This window comes from Haliotis rufescens, unplaced genomic scaffold (assembly GCF_023055435.1).
Source record: "Haliotis rufescens isolate VD_foot unplaced genomic scaffold, xgHalRufe1.0.p SCAF_5, whole genome shotgun sequence".
NCBI classification, from domain to species: domain Eukaryota; kingdom Metazoa; phylum Mollusca; class Gastropoda; order Lepetellida; family Haliotidae; genus Haliotis; species Haliotis rufescens.
In genome coordinates, this window is record NW_025964223.1 from 38,035,940 (window position 1) to 38,060,475 (window position 24,536).

The window sequence follows — 24,536 nt, forward strand, 5'->3', positions numbered from 1 at the left end:
TCTCTTCAAACAGGACCTGACTAGATCCAAGATCAGATCACGTCAAGTATCCCAACTCCACCAGGAACAGGAACTACATGTTAATGACATTTGTGTTCAGGTTCGCTATCTTTTGTCGTCATTTACAGACGCCAGGCTATTTGTTTTAAACGGGTATTTTCTGTCCAGCATCACTATTCTTATGTCAAATGAGTGAGTGAATGAGTTGGGTTTTACGCCGCTTTTAACTGTATTCCAGTTATATCGCGGCGTGTCAGCTTAACGTGGGAGGAAAGCCCGAAGTGATGCATGTCTCAGACGTTTACCACTTCGGTGAAACCCACGAGCACGGGTATGGTGCTGACAAACCTAGAAACATAATCGGGGCGAACCGGGATTCGAACCCACAATCATAGGTTTCTGGCGTGCCCAAGGGACGCAACTCTGCACAGCGAATCGCGGCGCCTTAGACGACTGGGCCACCCGTTCACCCTCTTATGTCAAAACCTTCATCATATGATACAAGTCTTAATTATTCAGAAACAGCCACACTCATGATAAAAGATGCACACTGAATAATACACTGCAAAGCTTGCAGCTGGCGGTGGTCCAATGATTTGTATCAGTCTTCACCTGGCTATTTGTTGTGGAAGTCAGGGTCCCACGGACGGTTTGCTAGACTAACATCTAGTCTCTGAAATGAACATTTCGTACAGAAAAAAACAGTTGTTCAGTTATCTTAATAAAAATATAATAAAAGGGAGCCCAGGGACTCTCTTCATTTTCAGATACTTCAGTAATCTTGACTTGCCAAACATTATAGACTTGCATGGGCTGTATTTTGATATATATTTGTATCACGGTCTGTAAGACAGACTAACGGTTTGCTTTCACCAGAGACCATATAATCTATTACATGGTCTCTGCTTTCACTGTCCAGTGAATTACATATAACAACAATATAAAAATCCAAATGGAGCCTAGAACAATCATGAATGTCAGAGCTTAGGCAATCTAGACTTGCCAAGTCATTCTAGACTCGAGTTGGACTCCTTTTTAAATTATTTCTCAAGGGTCTGGAGACGGACAAGGGGTAATCGGGGATTTCCCTCACGCGGGGCCAAAGTTCAATGCGGCGCAGCGTAAATTCCGTCATGTGCGCAGCTGAATGAAATCTTATCAAGTCAGTATTACAGTTGTTATTTTCCACCTGGCCTGCCCGTGTGTCTTAATTTCACTGGTTGGGGTTGTTGTGAGATTTTTAGAATAAAAAGTTCGTTCATGCATATGTCAAAAAATGGATAGTTTGTTGGCAGTGGTGTCAGAAATGAGTAGTTCGTTTTGTGGAAAATACTCAAACGTCAACAATTTTGTGTTCAAAGCGATAATGAATAGATGTTGGTGGTGCTCAGTAAAAAAATAGTTTGTTGGTTACAGCTGTAAAAAAAAAATGGATTGTTCTGAAAAAGTAAACCCCCCCCCCCCCCCCCCGCCCGCCCCCCCCCCCCCCCCGATCTCCATAAAATAAGTGAACACAAGCCCGTACGTTCAGACCCTCATATTCGATTCACTACCAGCAGTGATTGGTACTTTAACACCATTCTTAATAGACGTCACGAGTGTCTCTGTTTCTTTTCATGTGCAATACAAATGGAGGCGAAAAAAGCCCTTAAATATGCGTTCACGTATGTACAGTTATCTGATAAGCATGCACCGCATGGAATACACGATGTTGTGTAAAACATATAAACAACCCCGAGAAATGGGTAAGTCCAGCTTGGACCAATCAGAGAAGGTCTTACATTGAGCACGTGCCATTCGCATGAATGCCCACGGCAAAGTATGTTACTACGAGCGCTTCGACCATTATACGCATTAATTCGGACCGGACTATTTAGACAAGAGCCTGCACCAAACAGTCAAAACGCTTCAAGGCTTTCAGAAAGGGTAAGTGTTTTAGGCTCATTTGAATGTAAGCAGTCGCGAGGAAGCGGATATCTTCGTTGCACTACCACAAGGAAAATACAACATTAGTAGTACACATGCGAAAATGCAGGTACATACGATTGAGTCGTACACTCGTATTTATGAAAGCATATCAGAATCAAACATGCACGAAATAGGAATGTGAGTACGTCTTAGTTATATGGTCAGTTGCTATTTCATGTCAAGACTATTTTGATATTTCATCGGTTCGTTCACTCTGCATACAAGCATTGCATTAACTGGTGTGCAGTCGGTTAATCCCTCGCGAGAAGACGTTGATACAACACGAGGGTCTAAACTGGTGTCCCTTTTTGAAGCCTGTGGGATAAGCTTACTATGTAATGCTGTTACATGCAACGCCACGTTGTAACCAGTTGTTTTCTTTGTCCTGTTCAGTTTTCTTGATTTTATTCTCATTGATCATCATTGATCTGTATATGCATGACATGAACCTTCATTCAAAAACGTATTTTCAAGTCAAACGGTTATTTTCACACTAAACAAACAATCTCACCATTAAAATTGGCCTATTGTCAGTTGTTTTCTCAAAAGTCTGAAATAATGAATGAAATGAAAAATAAACACTATTGTTGTATTTTATTTAAAGTATAGAACAGCACTGTTAATGAGTTTTCTTGTCATCATAGCCTAAATCTCATTATCAGTGCTGTTCTGTTTGTTAAAGAAAAACATTATTTTTGACCATGTAGCATATGGCTGTGTGTTTTCACATGGACATTTAATCAAGCAATGCAAGAAACCATCAATATCCAAATATGACAATGATTTAAAAAAATGAATTAAGGCTATTATCAATTTACATAATTTAATTTATCACAACATCAGCATGTAACATCTGAACAGAATTTGTGTTAATTAGAATAATAGGCTGTATGGTGATTCAGTTTCATAGGAAATAAAAACAATATGACAATAAGATTACAATTTAACCTTCCATTACCAATCCATTTCTTTCATAAAATGTAAAGAAACAAAATTCTTGTTAATTCAAGAATACGGTTTAGCTTGTTTAGTTGGGACATTTAACACCAGATCGAGTATGTGACCATAGTTTGGCTGGGACATCCAACACCTGAGTATGTGACCACAGTTTAGCTAGGACATTCAACACCTGAGTATGTGACCACAGTTTGGTTGGGACATTCAACACCTGAGTATGTGACCACAGTTTAGTTGGGACATTCAACACCTGAGTATATGACCACAGTTTAGTTGGTAAATTCAACACCTGAGTATGTGACCACAGTTTAGCTGGGGCATTCAACACCTGAGTATGTGACCACTGTGTACTTGGGACATTCAACACCTGAGCATGTGACCACAGTTTGGTTGGGACATTCAACACCTGAGTATGTGACCACAGTTAAGTTGGGACATTCAACACCTGAGTATGTAACCACAGTTTAGTTGGGACATTCAACACCTGAGTATGTGACTACTGTGTACTTGGGACATTCAACATCTGAGTATATGACCACAGTTTAGTTGGGGCATTCAACACCTGAGTATGTGACCACAGTTAAGTTGGGACATTCAACACCTGAGTATGTAACCACAGTTTAGTTGGGACATTCAACACCTGAGTATGTGACTACTGTGTACTTGGGACATTCAACATCTGAGTATATGACCACAGTTTAGTTGGGGCATTCAACACCTGAGTGTGTGACCACAGTTTAGTTGGGACATTCAACACCTGAGTATATGACCACAGTTTAGTTGGGACATTCAACACCTGAGTATGTGACTACTGTGTACTTGGGACATTTAACATCTGAGTATGTGATCACTGTGTACTTGGGACAGGAAACATGAGTATGCTAGGGAGACAATAGAAGTGAATTACAGCCCCAGTGTGTGTGTGTTTTCCTCCGAGCCTATTTCCAAGGGCTCTTGTGGGACAGACTGAGAGATCCTCGTGTACTCTGTAACCAACAGGACTCAGGACAGTGCAGCTTTAAGAGAACGCGAGGGAAATACCTGCTCGGATGCATGTTTGTAGGTTATCATTATGGAAGACTCGGTCAGTTAATACACATTGCGGCATGATTACCAAGTTTCACTGACCATGTTGTGGCCTTGTGTTGACTGCTGTATCTGTGAAGGTCACTAAGACTTGATAGTTTACCGGTGTAGTCAAGATTACATTCCGACAGTGTAGACACTATTTCCGTGATTTTATCTCGGTCAGTATTGCCTCATGTCTGTGTATAAGTATTTGGCCAGTCAGGACAGTCAATTATACACTCTTACATGAAGGAGATACTGTTCAAGGTGCATGCTTTCAATAGGGTGTTCAGAATATAAAAATATTCCCAAGTTGCAACAAGTATATCCAGGCTCCTTTGATAGGCATTTAGAAGTTGGAGTCCTAAGTAAGGATAAGAATTTATGGATGAACAACTTCTTTATTAAAGAATAAAGAAGTTGTTCATCCATACATTCTTATCCTTACTTATATCCAGGTTACAGACTGAATTAAATAGACATGCAATATATATTATAAACTAATCATTTGTATACAATTGATCCTACTTATTTGTCCTGAACTTATAAGTGTTGCAGAAAAAACAGTCTAGTGGTTATCAGTGAAGGTGTTGGATCATCACTCTTATGGGTTTGATTTCATACATGGCTACAATTTGTCATGTCCTGCCATGATATAGCTAGAATATTGCGACAAGTGATGTAAAAATGTAACTCTCTTTAATTCGGGAGGGACATCAGGACAATTATTATATCTGTGCTCTATGGGGATGACTACCGGGCTTAAATACGAGAAGTCCCGACATTGGAGGAGGCGTTAGTTACAAATGCTGTGACAATAGAATTATGGCTCTACAGGATAGTGCTATATAACAGTTATTGTATGTGTGTGTGAGCTTATCACCAGGCTGTCATCTGTTTGTCTACTACAATCTTGGGGCATATTGAAATGATATTTGCACAACAATTACATAACCTACATGTCCATGGCTTTGAATTGACCTCTAATTATGGTCACGGTCACCATTGATGATTTGTTTCTGTCGGTAATAACAAATGCTGAAATACTTCAAAATCCATATGATCCTGTTCCCTCATGAAATATGTTACGTACCCCAATAGTTCTGAATGTACTTATTGTTTTAATTACATGTGTGTATACTGTATGCAGAAAAATTGTCAATAAGCATGACAAATGTTCAGGAAAGTCTTGAAAGAAATATCAATGAAAGATACAATATTGTATACAAGAGATGGATGTATTGCTTTATGACACAGTAGCTGGTCCTATTATCTTCACCACTGAAGTTTAATATCATCAATGACAAGTGAGCTTCTGTACCTGTGGTCATGGGTTCTCTTTATCAGTAATAGTCTAGGGAAGTGTTTGGGGAGTTGAAGGCACACCTGACTATTGGATATCTGTAAAAAAGGACTGGTAAAATACTTATCGAGGAAACTTCCTCTTGTCGGGGGTTACATCAGGACATTAGAACACATTCTTATCCTCTAACTGTACACAGTTTTTCTCAGTGCCCTGTACTCCCATGGAGTTTGACATTTCAATAGGACTCTTCTTGGCCCTCCGTTCATCAGGACGGGTCTGCAGATGGTGTGTGTTATTCAGCAGCAGGCCCTCTACACACACGTCCACACACACACTGTCTACTGCAGGTACTGGAACTGCTGTCTTACCTTGCCTCACTTGAGGGTTTTCCATATTTGTTTACTAGAAACAGTTTGCGGGGCACATTTTACAGCTGGCACCAGTTTATGAAAGCATTTTTTCTCTCAATATGTTTTTTTCTGGTTTCAGCTTAACTCTTGTGAATAAATGTATTATAAATGGTAACTAAGATGCATATTTTAGTTTTTTGTTTCAGTGGTTTTCAGGATTATGCACAGGAATAATACGAGCTGTGTAGGGGGTCTAAGGGGTTAATGCATTTTCTAGCATGGGAGCCAAAGACATGAAACATGCAAAAATAAATGAACTTACCAGGGTGTTCTTGTCTATTTTATTGTTTTCACATTTTCAGTTGCGTCTATTCTTCTCACAAGAACGTGGAGTGAACAGAATGAAGTAGTTTAACGTCAAATGTTTGGGAAAGTCATGGAATGACCACCAAATTCACTTTCACTCACTACACTTTGTCAGCAATGATTCCATGCCTATGCCTCCCTAGTTCCTTATAATGATCCACATTATCCTTACAGTGTTCCTGCCCACACTTTTCTGTGACAAGATCGCCCATCAAATTATGAAAACCCTGTCATACATGTGTACTTGTGAATTGAAAGTCTGACGTCTAGAGATGTTGCGCCATGTGGCCTCAGTCCTCACCACTCGGTATCTTCACTATCTTGTCGATTACAGAATAGGACGAGTGTGTCACGAGACAGGATGCCTAACCCTAGGCTTTGAAAGTATATATCCGTCACCATGTTGACCCTTTTTATTCAGTTCTGTAACATCTCAGGCATGATGAGGTAGATTTGCACTATGTTTTACAGTGGGTCGTAGATCACTTGGTTTAACTGTCAGGCTAACAATACGAAGGTTTGCATCCAATGGATTCTTACAAAACCTGGTTGCTTGTCTTTGAGATCTTGACTTATGAGAAACTAGCTGTGGTGCTGGAGTACCCTGAAGGTGCCCACTGACAGAAAACAACATTCATTAATGATTGGAGAATGAAGATTGTGATCCAAATAAAAAAAACCATTTGGCCTTATTTTTGTACAAAATTTCCATCTACACTATCAGATGCTATCATGTGAATATGTTTATATTTCTGTTTTTATGAATCATTACTGTATGAATAATAATGTTTACCTCCTGTTACATTGCATATAGGAAGACTTTTTAAGATGCAGTAAATGGGTTGTCTTCATCTAACCGTTGGTTTTCATGTCAGGGCAACAGCCTGCAACTGTATTTTGTTAAAATGTCAAACATATGTGCCATGTGTTTTGTCCAAACTGATTATCACTTGGCCTTCAGGTTCACTGATAGTGTGAAGACTAGGAACAATTTAGACAGATTATGCATCACTATGTTCTGACATGACACATCATTGGTAGTTTCAATGTAATGTTACACTGTGTCATATTAGTTCATGGGATAGACAGTTTTCTGCATGATTTATCTCATGCAATAAGCTTGAAATGTGTTGAAATTAAATACTGTACTGATCATTGAAAAATACATAATATATACAGGGGTTGCCCTGACGCAGAAAACCTGCGTATTTGACGCAATGTAAGTAGAAAATATGCAAAATAACTTCTCCATTGTGTCAGTCATGACACAAATAATTCAGTCTGACAAAATCAAGATCAACTTCATTACTCTGCTGTTGGAACATTAGCATGTTTTCATGGGCTCTGTTCCACACATCAATCTAAGCGCTACACTACATAAGTCTATGTTTTAGCCTTGTGTTTTAAGGTCCCTCTTGTAAAACCTTGGTTCTTAGTGCCACCTTTGAAAAGCATTGAAAATCACCAAATTAGGTTGAAATTAGCCTTGAATTTGTACAAATTGACTTATACTTGTTAATCAAAGTATTAAAGCACACAAAGATGTATCAAAGATGTTTAAGTGAGATTTATCACAGTGATAGATTGTATTCCAAAGACCCTGAAGATTTCACAACAGACTTAATTTATATTTTTGTTAAGCATGTTAAGTGAAAAATAAATCTTTTTGGAAAATGTGTGATTGTCATACTGCTATTTAGATCTTATGGAAAGCATATAGTATGCTGGATTTATATTGACAGACTAAGGCTAGAATCCTTGAAAATGACAGTTGGCTGCTTTGAAAAGGCCTTTAGTGTTCCATATATGTATGAACCTTGACAAAATTGCTCCTGTTATCTTGCTGTGCCCGGCTATATCTATGGGCGGCCATTTGGTAAAAAAAATACAAAGTTGAAAAAATGACAAAAATACGCAATAAAGGTCAAATATTACGAATAAAGAACTAAATGTTACTTATAACAAAACAATGAGACGAGGGTTAAAAAAAATACAAAGTTGAAATAAAGGTCGAAAGTACACAATATTAATAGTCAAATGTTACGAAAAGACGTCATAAGAAAAGAAAGAACAATGTGTACGAAAGAACATCAGTGAACACGAACAGACGTTTACAATAAAGAACGTCAGTGAGCATGACCTTTATTGCATACTTTTGTCCTTTTTTTCAACTTTGTATTTTTTGGCCGAATGGTCTTAGCTATCATGTCCGTGATATTCGAATGGCATCATTATGATAAACCTATAAAAAAATATGAACTACTTGTCTGGACTTTCATAACAGATGAACATGCACAGCTCATGTTCCATGCCAAAATTTGACACCACTATAGCATGTGGATATATATCTGCTGATTAGTTAAACGTTGTTCAAATATAATATCCTGTAATGTTACACTTTATTTGTCCTATGTATAATGCAACTGCAAGAAGATGCTATCAATAAAAAGTGTCATCTATTCACCTCTTGTCCTTGACCATCAGAAACCTTGTCCTCCAAGACAACCTTGACCTTCACATGAATGTTGACATGCTGAGGCTTCATGCTTGTCAGGTCACCTATATTGGATTTTCAGTTTGTTCTAGGTGTTCTGCAGTGTGTCAGGGGCCTCAGTAGTCATTAGACCATGACTGTCACTGATCCCAGAATCCGGGTGGGAGCCACTTGGAGGGGTGGCTGTGAATGGAGATGCGCTGACATTCATTTTGCATTTTGCATTGTGATTAGTTTATATATAGTGTTTGAAGAGCATTATTCAGCATCGCAATAGGATCAGCGGAGCATTTGTGAAGCGTTTCTGATGTCTTCCGAAAACTAATACTGGAACCAGTTATCTTATGTTTGAAGTTTTTTTAGTTTATTTTTAATGGTAAACTGCTCTCTCCTCAACACAACAAATACTCAGCATATTGCTACCAGTGCACTCTCCTCAACACAGCCAATACATCTATCTCAGTGCAGCAAGGTGTCCCAGTGGTTAGAGCAGTGGGCATGCATCCCACCTCCTGAGCTTCAATCCCTACAATTGAACAAAATGTGAAACATTTTCTTAACATGGTTCATATTCCCACTCAGAGATACACTCGGAAAAATGCTAAATGTGAGACAAAACCCAACTCACAAAAACTCAACATGATTTACCTAAAGTTTATTTTTGTGACAATGCAATAGGTGCCATAATAGAAGGTGATCAGTACATTCTCTGACATGTCAGAACTCTGCCATACTGCCATTTAGCTGCTTCATACTCTGCTCTCTGTGACCTTTGACCTTGAATAGATGTCAGTGTACAGCAGATGCAGAATACCGTATTCGACGTAATAAGCGCCCAGGGCGCTCTCAAAATTAGAAAGAGGGGGCTCTTATTAGAATATAATTGAAAGAGTTGAAAGATCGTAAATTTTGTGGTTTAGGCTGACAGCCTGAAATGATACAAAAGAAAAGTCTGTGCGTATTAGACACGCCAGATATATTTTTCCAGAATTTAATTTCCCGTAATTAAGGGTGCATATAACACACGAAGGGTTCTAATTGGGATTGTTCACTAGCCAATATATTAGCAAATATCGCCGTGGGCGCTTATTAGAGCAGGGCGCTTATTATGTCGAATACGGTACTTCAGACCCGTGAAGATCTGGGGTAGAATAGGTCTTCAGCCACCCATGCTTGATGTAAAAGGCAACTATGTTAGAGGCGACTAACTGGATCGGGTGGTTGAAGCATGTCATCGTATCCCAATTGCGTGGATCATTGCTCATAATGTCAAAAACTGGATTGTCCAGACGGGATTATTTACAGACCGCTGTCATTAAGCTAGAATATTGCTGAGTGCGGCGTTAAACAACAATCAAACAAGAATACTTCAGCGAGAATAATTACCCAAACCAGAAAGTTTGACCGCATCATTCCTGTTCTATAACAACTCAATTTCATCCTGGATCAACTTCAACAATGAACAATGAATCTCCAACCTATCTCTCCAAGTTATTACACCTTTACCAACCAACATGTTCGCTACAATTCAGAGACAAAATGCTCATCTCGACAACAAAAGCTGTAACGACTTATGGAAAACTATTCTCGGATTCACCACTGATTAATTAATGACTTGCAAACATATGAGCATGCATATGAGATACTAGATCAGATCAGGGAGACATATACACACATCACACAGTAATATCTAAACCAGCAACGACAATGCTTTTCTTGCTTTATTTATTTGCTGTTTTAATGGCACACTCAGCAATATTCCAGCTATTTGACAGCGGACTAAAAATAATCGAGTTTCGACCAGACTAATCAAGTGATTGACATCATGAGCATCGATCAACACAATTGGGATGAGATGACATGCATCAACCAAGCAAGCCTGACCACTCGATCCCATAAGTCGCCTCATTCGACAAGCATATTCGCCTCTTACAGCAAGCATGGGTTGCTGAAGACCTATTCTAATCCAGAAAGTGCCAGTGATCATTTGTTAGACTAACATTTAGTGTCAGACATGATTTAAAGTTATCTTATTTATAAATATATATCTACAAAATATATAATCATATAGTTACAGGACCTGAGGCAACCTAGACTTGCCAATTCATTCTAGACTTGAGTTGGGTTCATTCCGTATTTTAATCGACCTGTGAATATCCGGGTTAGAATATGTCTTCAGCAACCCATGCTTGCCATAAAAGCAACTATGCTTGTCGTAAGAGGCAACTAACAGGATCGGGTGGTCAGGCTCGCTGACTAGATTGATGCATGTCATCGTATCCAAATTGTGTGGATCGATGCTCATGATGTCAATCACTGGATTGTCTGGTCCAGACTGGATTATTTATTTACAGACCACCGTCATATAGCTGGAATATTGCTGAGTGCGGCGTTAAACAACAAACAAACTTATTTTAATCTCTAGGGTTTGGAGATAGAGTTATCACTTGTTTACATCAGGGAATAGCTTGAAACTATTTATCATGGCTATGAAATGTCATGTCAGTTGACATGTTTCTATTGTTACTGAAATATTCGGTGATGGGGAAATGACATAGTGTTCCTGTTATTCAGTGCAGCCAGTTGTTGATTCAGTGTTCAGATAGTGACCATGAACACTATGAAAACATTGAGGAACAATGTTATGTATGAAAGTTCATCTCATCAACTTGATGTGTCTGCAATGATCATTGACAGGTGAAGCAACATTGTATTGACAAGTGAAGTATATTTGTAATACTTAATCAGTTTTATTGACAAGAAAATAAACAAACTGAGATTTGAAAGAGATTGCATAATTTAGCTTTGAGCAATCTCTTGCCATTAACTTTTTATCCCCCCGGCATATAATGCGGGGGATATAGCGATCAGCCAGTCTGTCTGTCCATCCGTCCGTCTGTCTGTACGTCTGTCCATCTGTCCGTCCATAATCATTTCCTTTTCCGGGGCAGAACTCGAAAATAATTCAGTGTATTTGATCGAAACTTGGCATATCTATCAGTCATATACTGAAGTTGTGCCTTTTGCTACTTAGGAATTTTAGAAATGTTTATTTTTTACGTTTCCATGGTAACAAGTTGGACTTAGGTTCTATAAGGGTGGTGTTCGTTTCCGGAGTGTAACTCAAAAACCTTTAAATACTTTCTTACAAAACTTTGCATGTCTACCAGGCACATACTGAACTAGTGGCTTTTGCTATTGAGAAACAAAAATTTAATTTATTTTTTACGTTTCCATGGCAACCAGTTGGACTTAGGTTCTATAGGGTAGAGTTCGTTTCCGGAGCATAACTCAAAACCCATTTAAAACTTTCTTACAAAACTTTGCATGTCTATCAGACTCATGCTGAACTAGTGCCTTTTGCTATTTAGAAACAAAAATTTAATTTATTTTTTACGTTTCCATGGCAACCAGTTGGACTTAGGTTCTATAGGGTAGAGTTCATTTCCGGAGCATAACTCAAAACCCATTCAAAACTTTCTTACAAAACTTTGCATGTCTATCAGACTCATGTCGAACTGGTGCCTTTTGCTATTTATGAATTTTAGAAATTTTAATTTTTTACATTTACATGGCAACAAGTTGAACTTAGGTTCTATAGGCATGATAGGGTAGAGTTCGTTTCTGGAGCATAACTCAAAACCCATTCAAAACTTTCTTACAAAACTTTGCATGTCTATCAGACTCATGCTGAACTGGTGCCTTTTGCTATTTATGAATTTTAGAAATTTTTATTTTTTACGTTTACATGGCAACAAGTTGGACTTAGGTTCTATAAGGGTGGTGTTCGTTTCTGGAGCGTAACTCAAAAACTGTTAAATACTTTCTTACAAAACTTTGCATGTCTACCAGGCACATACTGAACTGGTGCCTTTTGCTATTTAGGAATTTTTATTTTTTTATTTTTTACGTTTCCATGGCAACAAGTTGGATTTAAGTTTTCATATAGGGTGGGTTCACTTATGGAGTATATAACAAATAAACTGTTAAATATTTCCTTGCCAAACATTGCATGTCCATATATAAAGTACATACTGAACAGGTGCCATTTGAAATTAAGGAGTTTTAGAAATGTTTATTTTAGAATTTCCATTGCAGCTATTTTGACATGGGCTAAAAGAAATGTTGGGTCAGTTACCTGGTTTGGGACCATAATGTGTTAAACTGTGTTAATGTGTCGACTTCGTTGACTATATGCTTGTTTCTTGTAATTTGTCATTTGTTTGCATAAAAAAAACCCACAGAAACACACGTTTTACTTTCCATTTCATATGGATACGACCATGGTGGATCTTTTGTTGGTAAACAATGTATGTGTCTTAAAAAGAACATTCAACTCTTGACTCATTACATACGGAATTGAACATTTACTTGTGGTTACTTTACAGACGGGGGGGGGGGGGAAATGTCTTCTTTCTGATGACTCTTGTCTTCCTACACGAACTTGTCGATAAGGCACTGCCCCCACCCACACACTAGGCAAGGGAAAGACAGCAGATGAAATGTACATGGTCTGTTGCAGTAACCTATCTGATGCCCTGCTGATGCAACTTCTGTTCATGTTTCAGACTCTATAAAGTTTACCTAGTTCAGAACTAGGACGTACAGTGATATTCCTGGCCGGCCAACCTTCACATCTGTCGTGTGACCTTGAGGAGTGTGGCAACAGAACTCTAGACAGACAGCTTAGCAGGACAGACAGCATACAGAACACAAGCCACCTCAGCCAACTCAATCACATTACCAGCAGTACCATTACTGGTAGGTATGGGAACTGATGGATGTTACATATGAACATCATACAATACTTGATGCATGTTAACAGCTTAGCTTTATGAAATGTATAGTGTTCTGCAGTAAGCATTTTCTGGAAATATTGGCAGATGTAGGAATATATCTGCAGCTAATTTCATTCCCAAATTCATTTCATAACAATTAACTAATTTTATGGCTTTGCAGGGGTAACATGTATTACTTAGTTCTATGTTGTTAACATTTAAGGCAATCTCATTATACAATGTTGAAATTCCTTAGAATTTAAGAAAAAATAGGAATTTTAAACAAATCCCAATTTTGAATACAATAACAGTTTTTTTCTCCAAAATTGCCTGCCAGGGGCAATGTTATAACCATACTGGCAGGCCTAACATAGGCAATGATATAACCATACTGGCAGGTCTGACATAGGCAAGGATATAACTATACTGGCAGGTCTGACATAGGCAAGGATATAACCATACTGGCAGGTCTGACATAGGCAATGATATAACCATACTGGCAGGTCTGACAAAGGCAAGGATATAACCATACTGGAAAATCTGACATAGGCAATGATATAACCATACTGGAAAATCTGACATAGGCAGTGATATAACTATACTGGCATATCTGACATAGGCAGTGATATAACTATACTGGCATATCTGACATAGGCAGTGATGTAACTATACTGGCATATCTGACATAGGCAATGATATAGCTATACTGGCATATCTGACATAGGCAATGATATAATCATACTGACATAATACAACTATACTTGCATAGCTGACATAGGCCATGTTATGACTTTGTTACAGTGTATTGTGTGTACGTTGCAGGGCGGGGCAAGGCATGAGGTGTGTGGCAGGGAAGGTGCCGGGGATCCCGGAGGCATGTGGCCTGTACGACCCCCAGTACGAGAGCGATGCTTGTGGTGTGGGATTTATCGTCAATATTGATGGTCTGCGTTCACACAGGGTAAGTAGTATGCGGTGTTACTATCATAATAAAATAAGGTAGCAGGGAGGCTTCAGGCCTCATTCAGCACCTGCTGAGATAGTTTGCTATTACCAGTGAATTGTCTCTGCCTTGATGATGATGGAGAAAGTGTGTTACAACCAGAGTATGTGATGACTCAGTGTAGTATCATCACAATAAGGTAGAGTGGGTTGGAAAGAGAAAGCATAACACTTCTGACTGGTACTTGTTATCAGTGTTCGTCTGCCGTCTGGGAAATATGCTTTTCTACTGTTAGGGCATATTCTGATAAAAATATATTTTGTTTAGGTGAGGTGAGGTGAAATGGGGTTTAAAGTCGCGTTCAAGATTATTGCACTTAAATAGCGATGTGCATGCATGTGCTAGCGTGGGTGGGTGGTATCTCTCTCCCTTTTGTCTGCTAACATATATTTATTTTGTGCTAAGCATACCCATCCTCGTGCAATGATCCACATGACAACAATTGTGGTATCACATTTTTGTGTGCACAATATTCCCAAACTTTGTACAACAATACATCTTACTATCAAAATCTTAAGATTGTCACAAACCGCAGTGGTTTCTGCCATATGGATTAGTTCCCAGCTACCTTTAGCAGTCTGGTTGGATGAATCTATCCTTAGCTGATACCAATGTAGGGGGCAAGGGTGGCCAAGTCGTCTAAGGCGCCGCGATTCGCTGTGCAGAGTTGCATCCTCTGGACACATCAGAAACCTATGATTGTGGGTTCGAATCCCAGTTCACCCCGATTATATTTCTAGGTTTGTCAGCACCAAACCCGTGCTCGTAGGTTTCACCGAAGTGGTAAACGCCTGAGACCTGTATCACTTCGGGCTCCCACATTAGGCTGACAGGCCGCGATATAACTGGAATAATGTTAAAAGCGGCGTTAAACACAACTCACTCACTCACTGATACCAATGTAGGGTGTAGGGAGTTCCTATTGACACATGACATATTGTGTGCAATGAAAACATCCCTTGTTTAGGAATTTGTTTTCTAATTTAACTTTTTATTATCTCCCCGACATATAAAGACGGGGGAATATAACCATCAGTACGTCCGTCCATCCGTCCGACCGTCCGTCTGTCCGTCTGTAATCATTGTTTGTCCGGAGCATATTTCCTAAACCGTACAACCTAGCTTCACAAAACTTGTCACACTTACCAATCAGGCTCAGTAGTAGTGCCTTTTGCTAATTAGAGATTTTTAGAATTTTAATTTTTTGTTGTTTCCATGCAAATATGATGAACTTAGGAAATTTGAGGGTACTGCTCTTGTCCGGAGCATATTTCCTAAACCGTACAACCTAGCTTCCCAAAACTTGGTACACTTAACAGTCAGGCTCAGTAGAAGTGCCTTTTGCTATTTAGAGATTTTTAGAATTTTAAATTTTTGTCGTTTCCATGCAAATATGATGAACTTAGGAAATTTGAGGGTAGTGCTCTTGTCCGGACCATATCTCCTGAACCATACAACTTAGCTTCTCAAAAGTCTTTACACCTATCAAGCAGGTTATGTGGTGCCTTTGCTATTAACAGATTTTTCTTTTTTTTTTTTTTTTCAATTTACAGAGAAAATTGATGGATCATATCTTCTAAACCAGAGATTCACCAAACTTTATGCACATATCAATCATGTTCACTAGTAGTGCAGTTTGTTATATTTTAATCTTTTTAATTTGCAGCTCCTGACATATAATTCTAAGGTGTATTATTTACCAATTGAATATACTATATATGATGTGAGCTACATAACCTAGTACATTCTCTTTATGCCTTTGTGTCATGAGGCTACTACAGAGCTATTCATATGTGAATCTGCGAAGTTATTGTTATTACAATTTCATGAGATCATCAGAAAGTGAGCTACGTGAACGAATATTTAATAACCTTCATTATATTTCTGGTTTTGGCATCAAGGAAAAAGATTTCCCAACTGAGTAGATCGTTGCTCATGATGTCAGTCACTGGATTGTGTGGTCCAGATTTGATTATTTACAGACTGCTGTCATGCAGCTGGAATATTGCTGAGTGCAGCATTAGGCAAAAAACCAACAAACTATAAACATCTTCAGATATTATCTCAGACACTTTTGACCAAATTGTGTTGGTAAACATACACATAAAAGGACTTTGAACACATTGAACATGCTGAAATGGCAGTTTTCAAATAGAGTATATGTATAATAACGAGGTGACCTCCAATATTGTGTCCTCCATGGATGCAGATGATGTGTGCGTGATCTGACAATGATGGCAGTATACAAACACTAGTTGGTGCTGAGTGACCCAGGACCCATACAGACAGTAGTTGGTGCTGAGTGACCCAGGAATCATACAGACAGTAGTTGGTGCTGTGTGACCCAGGACCCATACAGACAGTAGTTGGTGCTGAGTGACCCAGGACCCATACAGACAGTAGTTGGTGCTGAGTGACCCAGGATCCATACAGACAGTAGTTGGTGCTGAGTGACCCAGGACCCATACAGACATAGTTGGTGCTGAGTGACCCAGGACCCATACAGACAGTAGTTGGTGCTGAGTGACCCAGGACCCATACAGACATAGTTGGTGCTGAGTGACCCAGGACCCATACAGACAGTAGTTGGTGCTGAGTGACCCAGGACCCATACAGACAGACAGTAGTTGGTGCTGAGTGACCCAGGACCCATACAGACATAGTTGGTACTGAGTGACCCAGGACCAATACAGACAGACATAGTTGGTGCTGAGTGACCCAGGACCCATACAGACAGACAGTAGTTGGTGCTGAGTGACCCAGGACCCATACAGACAGTAGTTGGTGCTGAGTGACCCAGGATCCATACAGACAGTAGTTGGTGCTGAGTGACCCAGGACCAATACAGACAGACAGTAGTTGGTGCTGAGTGACCCAGGACCCATACAGACATAGTTGGTGCTGAGTGACCCAGGACCCATACAGACAGTAGTTGGTGCTGAGTGACCCAGGACCCATACAGACAGAGTGACCCAGGACCCATACAGACATAGTTGGTGCTGAGTGACCCAGGACCCATACAGACAGACAGTAGTTGGTGCTGAGTGACCCAGGGCCCATACAGACAGTAGTTGGTGCTGAGTGACCCAGGAATCATACAGACAGTAGTTGGTGCTGAGTGACCCAGGACCCATACAGACATAGTTGGTGCTGAGTGACCCAGGACCCATACAAACAGTAGTTGGTGCTGAGTGACCCAGGGCCCATACAGACAGTAGTTGGTTTCTGAGTGACCCAGGAATCATACAGACAGTAGTTGGTGCTGAGTGACCCAGGACCCATACAGACATAGTTGGTGCTGAGTGACCCAGGACCCATACAAACAGTAGTTGGTGCTGAGTGACCCAGGAATCATACAGACAGTAGTTGGTGCTGAGTGACCCAGGACCCATACAGACATAGTTGGTGCTGAGTGACCCAGGACCCATACAAACAGTAGTTGGTGCTGAGTGACCCAGGACCCATACAGACAGACAGTAGTAGGTGCTGAGTGACCCAGGACCCATACAGACAGACAGTAGTTGGTGCTGAGTGACCCAGGACCAATACAGACAGTAGTTGGTGCTGAGTGACCCAGGACCCATACAGACAGTAGTTGGTGCTGAGTGACCCAGGACCCATACAGACATAGTTGGTGCTGAGTGACCCAGGACCCATACAGACAGACAGTAGTTGGTGCTGAGTGACCCAGGACCCATACAGACAGTAGTTGGTGCTGAGTGACCCAGGACCCATACAGACAGTAGTTGGTGCTGAGTGACCCAGGACCCATACAGACAGACAGTAGTTGGTGCTGAGTGACCCAGGACCCATACAGACAGACAGTAGTTGGTGCTGAGTGACCCAGGAATCATACAGACAGTAGTTGGTGCTGAGTGACCCAGGACCCATACAGACATAGTTGGTGCTGAGTGACCCAGGACCCATACAAACAGTAGTTGGTGCTGAGTGACCCAGGACCCATACAGACAGACAGTAGTTGGTGCTGAGTGACCCAGGACCCATACAGACAGACAGTAGTTGGTGCTGAGTGACCCAGGACCCATACAGACAGACAGTAGTTGGTGCTGAGTGACCGAGGACCAATACAGACAGTAGTTGGTGCTGAGTGATCCAGGACCCATACTGACATAGTTGGTGCTGAGTGACCCAGGAATCATACAGACAGTAGTTGGTGCTGAGTGACCCAGGACCCATACAGACATAGTTGGTGCTTAGTGACCCAGGACCCATACAGACAGTAGTTGGTGCTGACTGACCCAGGACCCATACAGACAGTAGTTGGTGCTGAGTGACCCAGGACCCATACAGACAGTAGTTGGTGCTGAGTGACCCAGGACCAATACAGACAGACAGTAGTTGGTGCTGAGTGACCCAAGACCCATACAGACAGACAGTAGTTGGTGCTGAGTGATCCATGACCCATACAGACAGACAGTAGTTGGTGCTGAGTGACCCAGGAATCATACAGACAGTAGTTGGTGCTGAGTGACCCAGGACCCATACAGACAGACAGTAGTTGGTGCCGAGGGACCCAGGACCCATACAGACAGACAGTAGTTGGTGCTGAGTGACCCAGGACCCATACAGACAGACAGTAGTTGGTGCTGAGTGACCCAGGACCCATACAGACAGTAGTTGGTGCTGAGTGACCCAGGACCAATACAGACAGACATAGTTGGTGCTGAGTGACCCAGGACCCATACAGACAGTAGTTGGTGCTGAGTGACCCAGGACCCATACAGACAGACATAGTTGGTGCTGAGTGACCCAGGACCCATACAGACAGTAGTTGGTGCTGAGTGACCCAGGACCCATACAGACATAGTTGGTGCTGAGTGACCCAGGACCCATACAAACAGTAGTTGGTGCTGAGTGACCCAGGACCCATACAGACAGTAGTTGGTGCTGAGTGACCCAGGACCCTCACAGACAGTAGTTGGTGCTGAGTGACCCAGGACCCATACAGACAGACAGTAGTTGGTGCTGAGTGACCCAGGACCCATACAGACAGTAGTTGGTGCTGAGTGACCAAGGACCCATACAGACAGACATAGTTGGTGCTGAGTGACCCAGGAATCATACAGACAGTAGTTGGTGCTGTGTGACCCAGGACCAATACAGACATAGTTGGTGCTGAGTGACCCAGGACCCATACAGACAGACATAGTTGGTGCTGAGTGACCCAGGACCCATACAGACAGACATAGTTGGTGCTGAGTGACCCAGGACCCATACAGACAGACAGTAGTTGGTACTGAGTGACCCAGGACCAATACAGACATAGTTGGTGCTGAGTGACCCAAGACCCATACAGACAGACAGTAGTTGGTGCTGAGTGACCCAGGACCCATACAGACAGTAGTTGGTGCTGAGTGACCCAGGACCAATACAGACATAGTTGGTGCTGAGTGACCCAGGACCCATACAGACATAGTTGGTGCTGAGTGACCCAGGACCCATACAGACAGTAGTTGGTGCTGAGTGACCCAGGACCCATACAGACAGACAGTAGTTGGTGCTGAGTGACCCAAGACCCATACAGACAGTAGTTGGTGATTAGTGACCCAGGACCAATACAGACAGTAGTTGGTGCTGAGTGACCCAGGCCCCATACAGACAGTAGTTGGTGCTGAGTGACCCAAGACCCATACAGACATAGTTGGTGCTGAGTGACCCAGGACCAATACAGACAGACAGTAGTTGGTGCTTGGTGACCCAGGAATCATACAGACAGGAATCATACAGACAGTAGTTGGTGCTGAGTGACCCAGGACCAATACAGACAGACAGTAGTTGGTGCTGAGTGACCCAGGACCAATACAGACATAGTTGGTGCTGAGTGACCCAGGACCCATACAGACATAGTTGGTGCTGAGTGACCCAGGACCAATACAGACAGACAGTAGTTGGTGCTGAGTGACCCAGGACCCATACAGACAGTAGTTGGTGCTGAGTGACCCAGGCCCCATACAGACAGTAGTTGGTGATTAGTGACCCAAGACCCATACAGACAGACAGTAGTTGGTGCTGAGTGACCCAGGACCCATACAGACATAGTTGGTGCTGAGTGACCCAGGACCCATACAGACAGTAGTTGGTGCTGAGTGACCCAGGACCCATACAGACAGAGTGACCCAGGACCCATACAGACATAGTTGGTGCTGAGTGACCCAGGACCCATACAGACAGACAGTAGTTGGTGCTGAGTGACCCAGGGCCCATACAGACAGTAGTTGGTGCTGAGTGACCCAGGAATCATACAGACAGTAGTTGGTGCTGAGTGACCCAGGACCCATACAGACATAGTTGGTGCTGAGTGACCCAGGACCCATACAAACAGTAGTTGGTGCTGAGTGACCCAGGGCCCATACAGACAGTAGTTGGTTTCTGAGTGACCCAGGAATCATACAGACAGTAGTTGGTGCTGAGTGACCCAGGACCCATACAGACATAGTTGGTGCTGAGTGACCCAGGACCCATACAAACAGTAGTTGGTGCTGAGTGACCCAGGAATCATACAGACAGTAGTTGGTGCTGAGTGACCCAGGACCCATACAAACAGTAGTTGGTGCTGAGTGACCCAGGACCCATACAGACAGACAGTAGTAGGTGCTGAGTGACCCAGGACCCATACAGACAGACAGTAGTTGGTGCTGAGTGACCCAGGACCAATACAGACAGTAGTTGGTGCTGAGTGACCCAGGACCCATACAGACAGTAGTTGGTGCTGAGTGACCCAGGACCCATACAGACATAGTTGGTGCTGAGTGACCCAGGACCCATACAGACAGACAGTAGTTGGTGCTGAGTGACCCAGGACCCATACAGACAGTAGTTGGTGCTGAGTGACCCAGGACCCATACAGACAGTAGTTGGTGCTGAGTGACCCAGGACCCATACAGACAGTAGTTGGTGCTGAGTGACCCAGGACCCATACAGACATAGTTGCTGCTGAGTGACCCAGGACCCATACAGACAGACAGTAGTTGGTGCTGAGTGACCCAGGACCCATACAGACAGACAGTAGTTGGTGCTGAGTGACCCAGGAATCATACAGACAGTAGTTGGTGCTGAGTGACCCAGGACCCATACAGACATAGTTGGTGCTGAGTGACCCAGGACCCATACAAACAGTAGTTGGTGCTGAGTGACCCAGGACCCATACAGACAGACAGTAGTTGGTGCTGAGTGACCCAGGACCCATACAGACAGACAGTAGTTGGTGCTGAGTGACCCAGGACCCATACAGACAGACAGTAGTTGGTGCTGAGTGACCGAGGACCAATACAGACAGTAGTTGGTGCTGAGTGATCCAGGACCCATACTGACATAGTTGGTGCTGAGTGACCCAAGACCCATACAGACAGTAGTTGGTGCTGAGTGACCCAGGACCCATACAGACAGTAGTTGGTGCTGAGTGACCCAGGACCCATACAGACAGTAGTTGGTGCTGAGTGACCCAGGACCAATACAGACAGACAGTAGTTGGTGCTGAGTGACCCAAGACCCATACAGACAGACAGTAGTTGGTGCTGAGTGATCCATGACCCATACAGACAGACAGTAGTTGGTGCTGAGTGACCCAGGAATCATACAGACAGTAGTTGGTGCTGAGTGACCCAGGACCCATACAGACAGACAGTAGTTGGTGCCGAGGGACCCAGGACCCATACAGACAGACAGTAGTTGGTGCTGAGTGACCCAGGACCCATACAGACAGACAGTAGTTGGTGCTGAGTGACCCAGGACCCATACAGACAGTAGTTGGTGCTGAGTGACCCAGGACCAATACAGACAGACATAGTTGGTGCTGAGTGACCCAGGACCCATACAGACAGTAGTTGGTGCTGAGTGACCCAGGACCCATACAGACAGACATAGTTGGTGCTGAGTGACCCAGGACCCATACAGACAGTAGTTGGTGCTGAGTGACCCAGGACCCATACAGACATAGTTGGTGCTGAGTGACCCAGGACCCATACAAACAGTAGTTGGTGCTGAGTGACCCAGGACCCATACAGACAGTAGTTGGTGCTGAGTGACCCAGGACCCTCACAGACAGTAGTTGGTGCTGAGTGACCCAGGACCCATACAGACAGACAGTAGTTGGTGCTGAGTGACCCAGGACCCATACAGACAGTAGTTGGTGCTGAGTGACCAAGGACCCATACAGACAGACATAGTTGGTGCTGAGTGACCCAGGACCCATACAGACAGTAGTTGGTGCTGTGTGACCCAGGACCAATACAGACATAGTTGGTGCTGAGTGACCCAGGACCCATACAGACAGACATAGTTGGTGCTGAGTGACCCAGGACCCATACAGACAGACATCGTTGGTGCTGAGTGACCCAGGACCCATACAGACAGACAGTAGTTGGTACTGAGTGACCCAGGACCAATACAGACATAGTTGGTGCTGAGTGACCCAAGACCCATACAGACAGACAGTAGTTGGTGCTGAGTGACCCAGGACCCATACAGACAGTAGTTGGTGCTGAGTGACCCAGGACCAATACAGACATAGTTGGTGCTGAGTGACCCAGGCCCCATACAGACAGTAGTTGGTGCTGAGTGACCCAGGACCCATACAGACAGACAGTAGTTGGTGCTGAGTGACCCAAGACCCATACAGACAGTAGTTGGTGATTAGTGACCCAGGACCAATACAGACAGTAGTTGGTGCTGAGTGACCCAGGCCCCATACAGACAGTAGTTGGTGCTGAGTGACCCAAGACCCATACAGACATAGTTGGTGCTGAGTGACCCAGGACCAATACAGACAGACAGTAGTTGGTGCTTGGTGACCCAGGAATCATACAGACAGGAATCATACAGACAGTAGTTGGTGCTGAGTGACCCAGGACCAATACAGACAGACAGTAGTTGGTGCTGAGTGACCCAGGACCAATACAGACATAGTTGGTGCTGAGTGACCCAGGACCCATACAGACATAGTTGGTGCTGAGTGACCCAGGACCAATACAGACAGACAGTAGTTGGTGCTGAGTGACCCAGGACCCATACAGACAGTAGTTGGTGCTGAGTGACCCAGGCCCCATACAGACAGTAGTTGGTGATTAGTGACCCAAGACCCATACAGACAGACAGTAGTTGGTGCTGAGTGACCCAAGACCCATACAGACAGACAGTAGTTGGTGCTGAGTGACCCAAGACCCATACAGACAGTAGTTGGTGCTGAGTGACCCAGGACCCATACAGACAGACATAGTTGGTGATTAGTGACCCAAGACCCATACAGACAGACAGTAGTTGGTGCTGAGTGACCCAGGCCCCATACAGACAGTAGTTGGTGATTAGTGACCCAAGACCCATACAGACAGACAGTAGTTGGTGCTGAGTGACCCAGGACCCATACAGACAGTAGTTGGTGCTGAGTGACCCAGGACCCATACAGACATAGTTGGTGCTTAGTGACCCAGGATCCATACAGACAGACATAGTTGGTGCTGAGTGACCCAGGACCCATACAGACAGTAGTTGGTGCTGAGTGACCCAAGACCCATACAGACAGACATAGTTGGTGCTGAGTGACCCAGGCCCCATACAGACAGTAGTTGGTGCTGAGTGACCCAGGACCCATACAGACATAGTTGGTGCTGAGTGACCCAAGACCCATACAGACAGACATAGTTGGTGCCAAGTGACTCTGACATAGTTTGCACCAAGTAACCCTAAGATGTTTGGTGCTGAGTGACCTGGGAATTTTTTAAGCCAGTCAGTGTCAGTGACATCTTTAGTATGCCAGACATGTGATGATACACTCCATGGTATAGAATGAGGAGGAATGGTTTATCAGTATGACATTTGATATCTATGACGTTTTTATATGTATATGTGTGTCTGTTCATCAGTTTCTCATAGATGAAGGCCTGGAATAAATTACCATCATTGAACTAGCTGACACAGGAGAACTTGGCGGTTCATATACAGTATAGATATAACCAAAGACATCTGCTGTGGACATACCATTTATATACTAAGCATGTTGATTACTCACAAGCTATGTCTTGTTGAATAGCATGTTATGCTTGACGGTTTTCTCAAGATGTGGATCTAATACTGAACAAGGCTGACATAGTACTGTTTGTGCTTGTCCTGAACTTCTTTTAAAATACATGCACATCAAATGCATTAAAATACACTGTGACCCAAATAATTTGAATGATGGCCTGTTTTGGGGAGATATTTTGTGGATATTATGGCATTACTATTTTGGGTC

At 42.7% G+C, this 24,536-nt stretch overlaps 1 protein-coding gene across 2 annotated transcripts in view; it reads left to right on the plus strand.

Annotated features, from left to right (window-relative positions):
• The first annotated feature begins 1,771 nt into the window (after window positions 1–1,771).
• Window positions 1,772–24,536, plus strand: part of LOC124116337 (glutamate synthase [NADH]-like) — a 129,130-nt gene continuing 106,365 nt past the window's right edge. For both annotated transcript variants that reach the window (XM_046477634.2, XM_046477635.2), the window contains exons 1-3: window positions 1,772–1,926; window positions 13,078–13,270; window positions 14,110–14,248. In XM_046477634.2, the coding sequence (XP_046333590.2) occupies window positions 14,123–14,248 (126 nt within the window). In that variant the 5' untranslated portion in view covers window positions 1,772–1,926; window positions 13,078–13,270; window positions 14,110–14,122. The remainder of the gene's footprint in view (window positions 1,927–13,077; window positions 13,271–14,109; window positions 14,249–24,536) is intronic.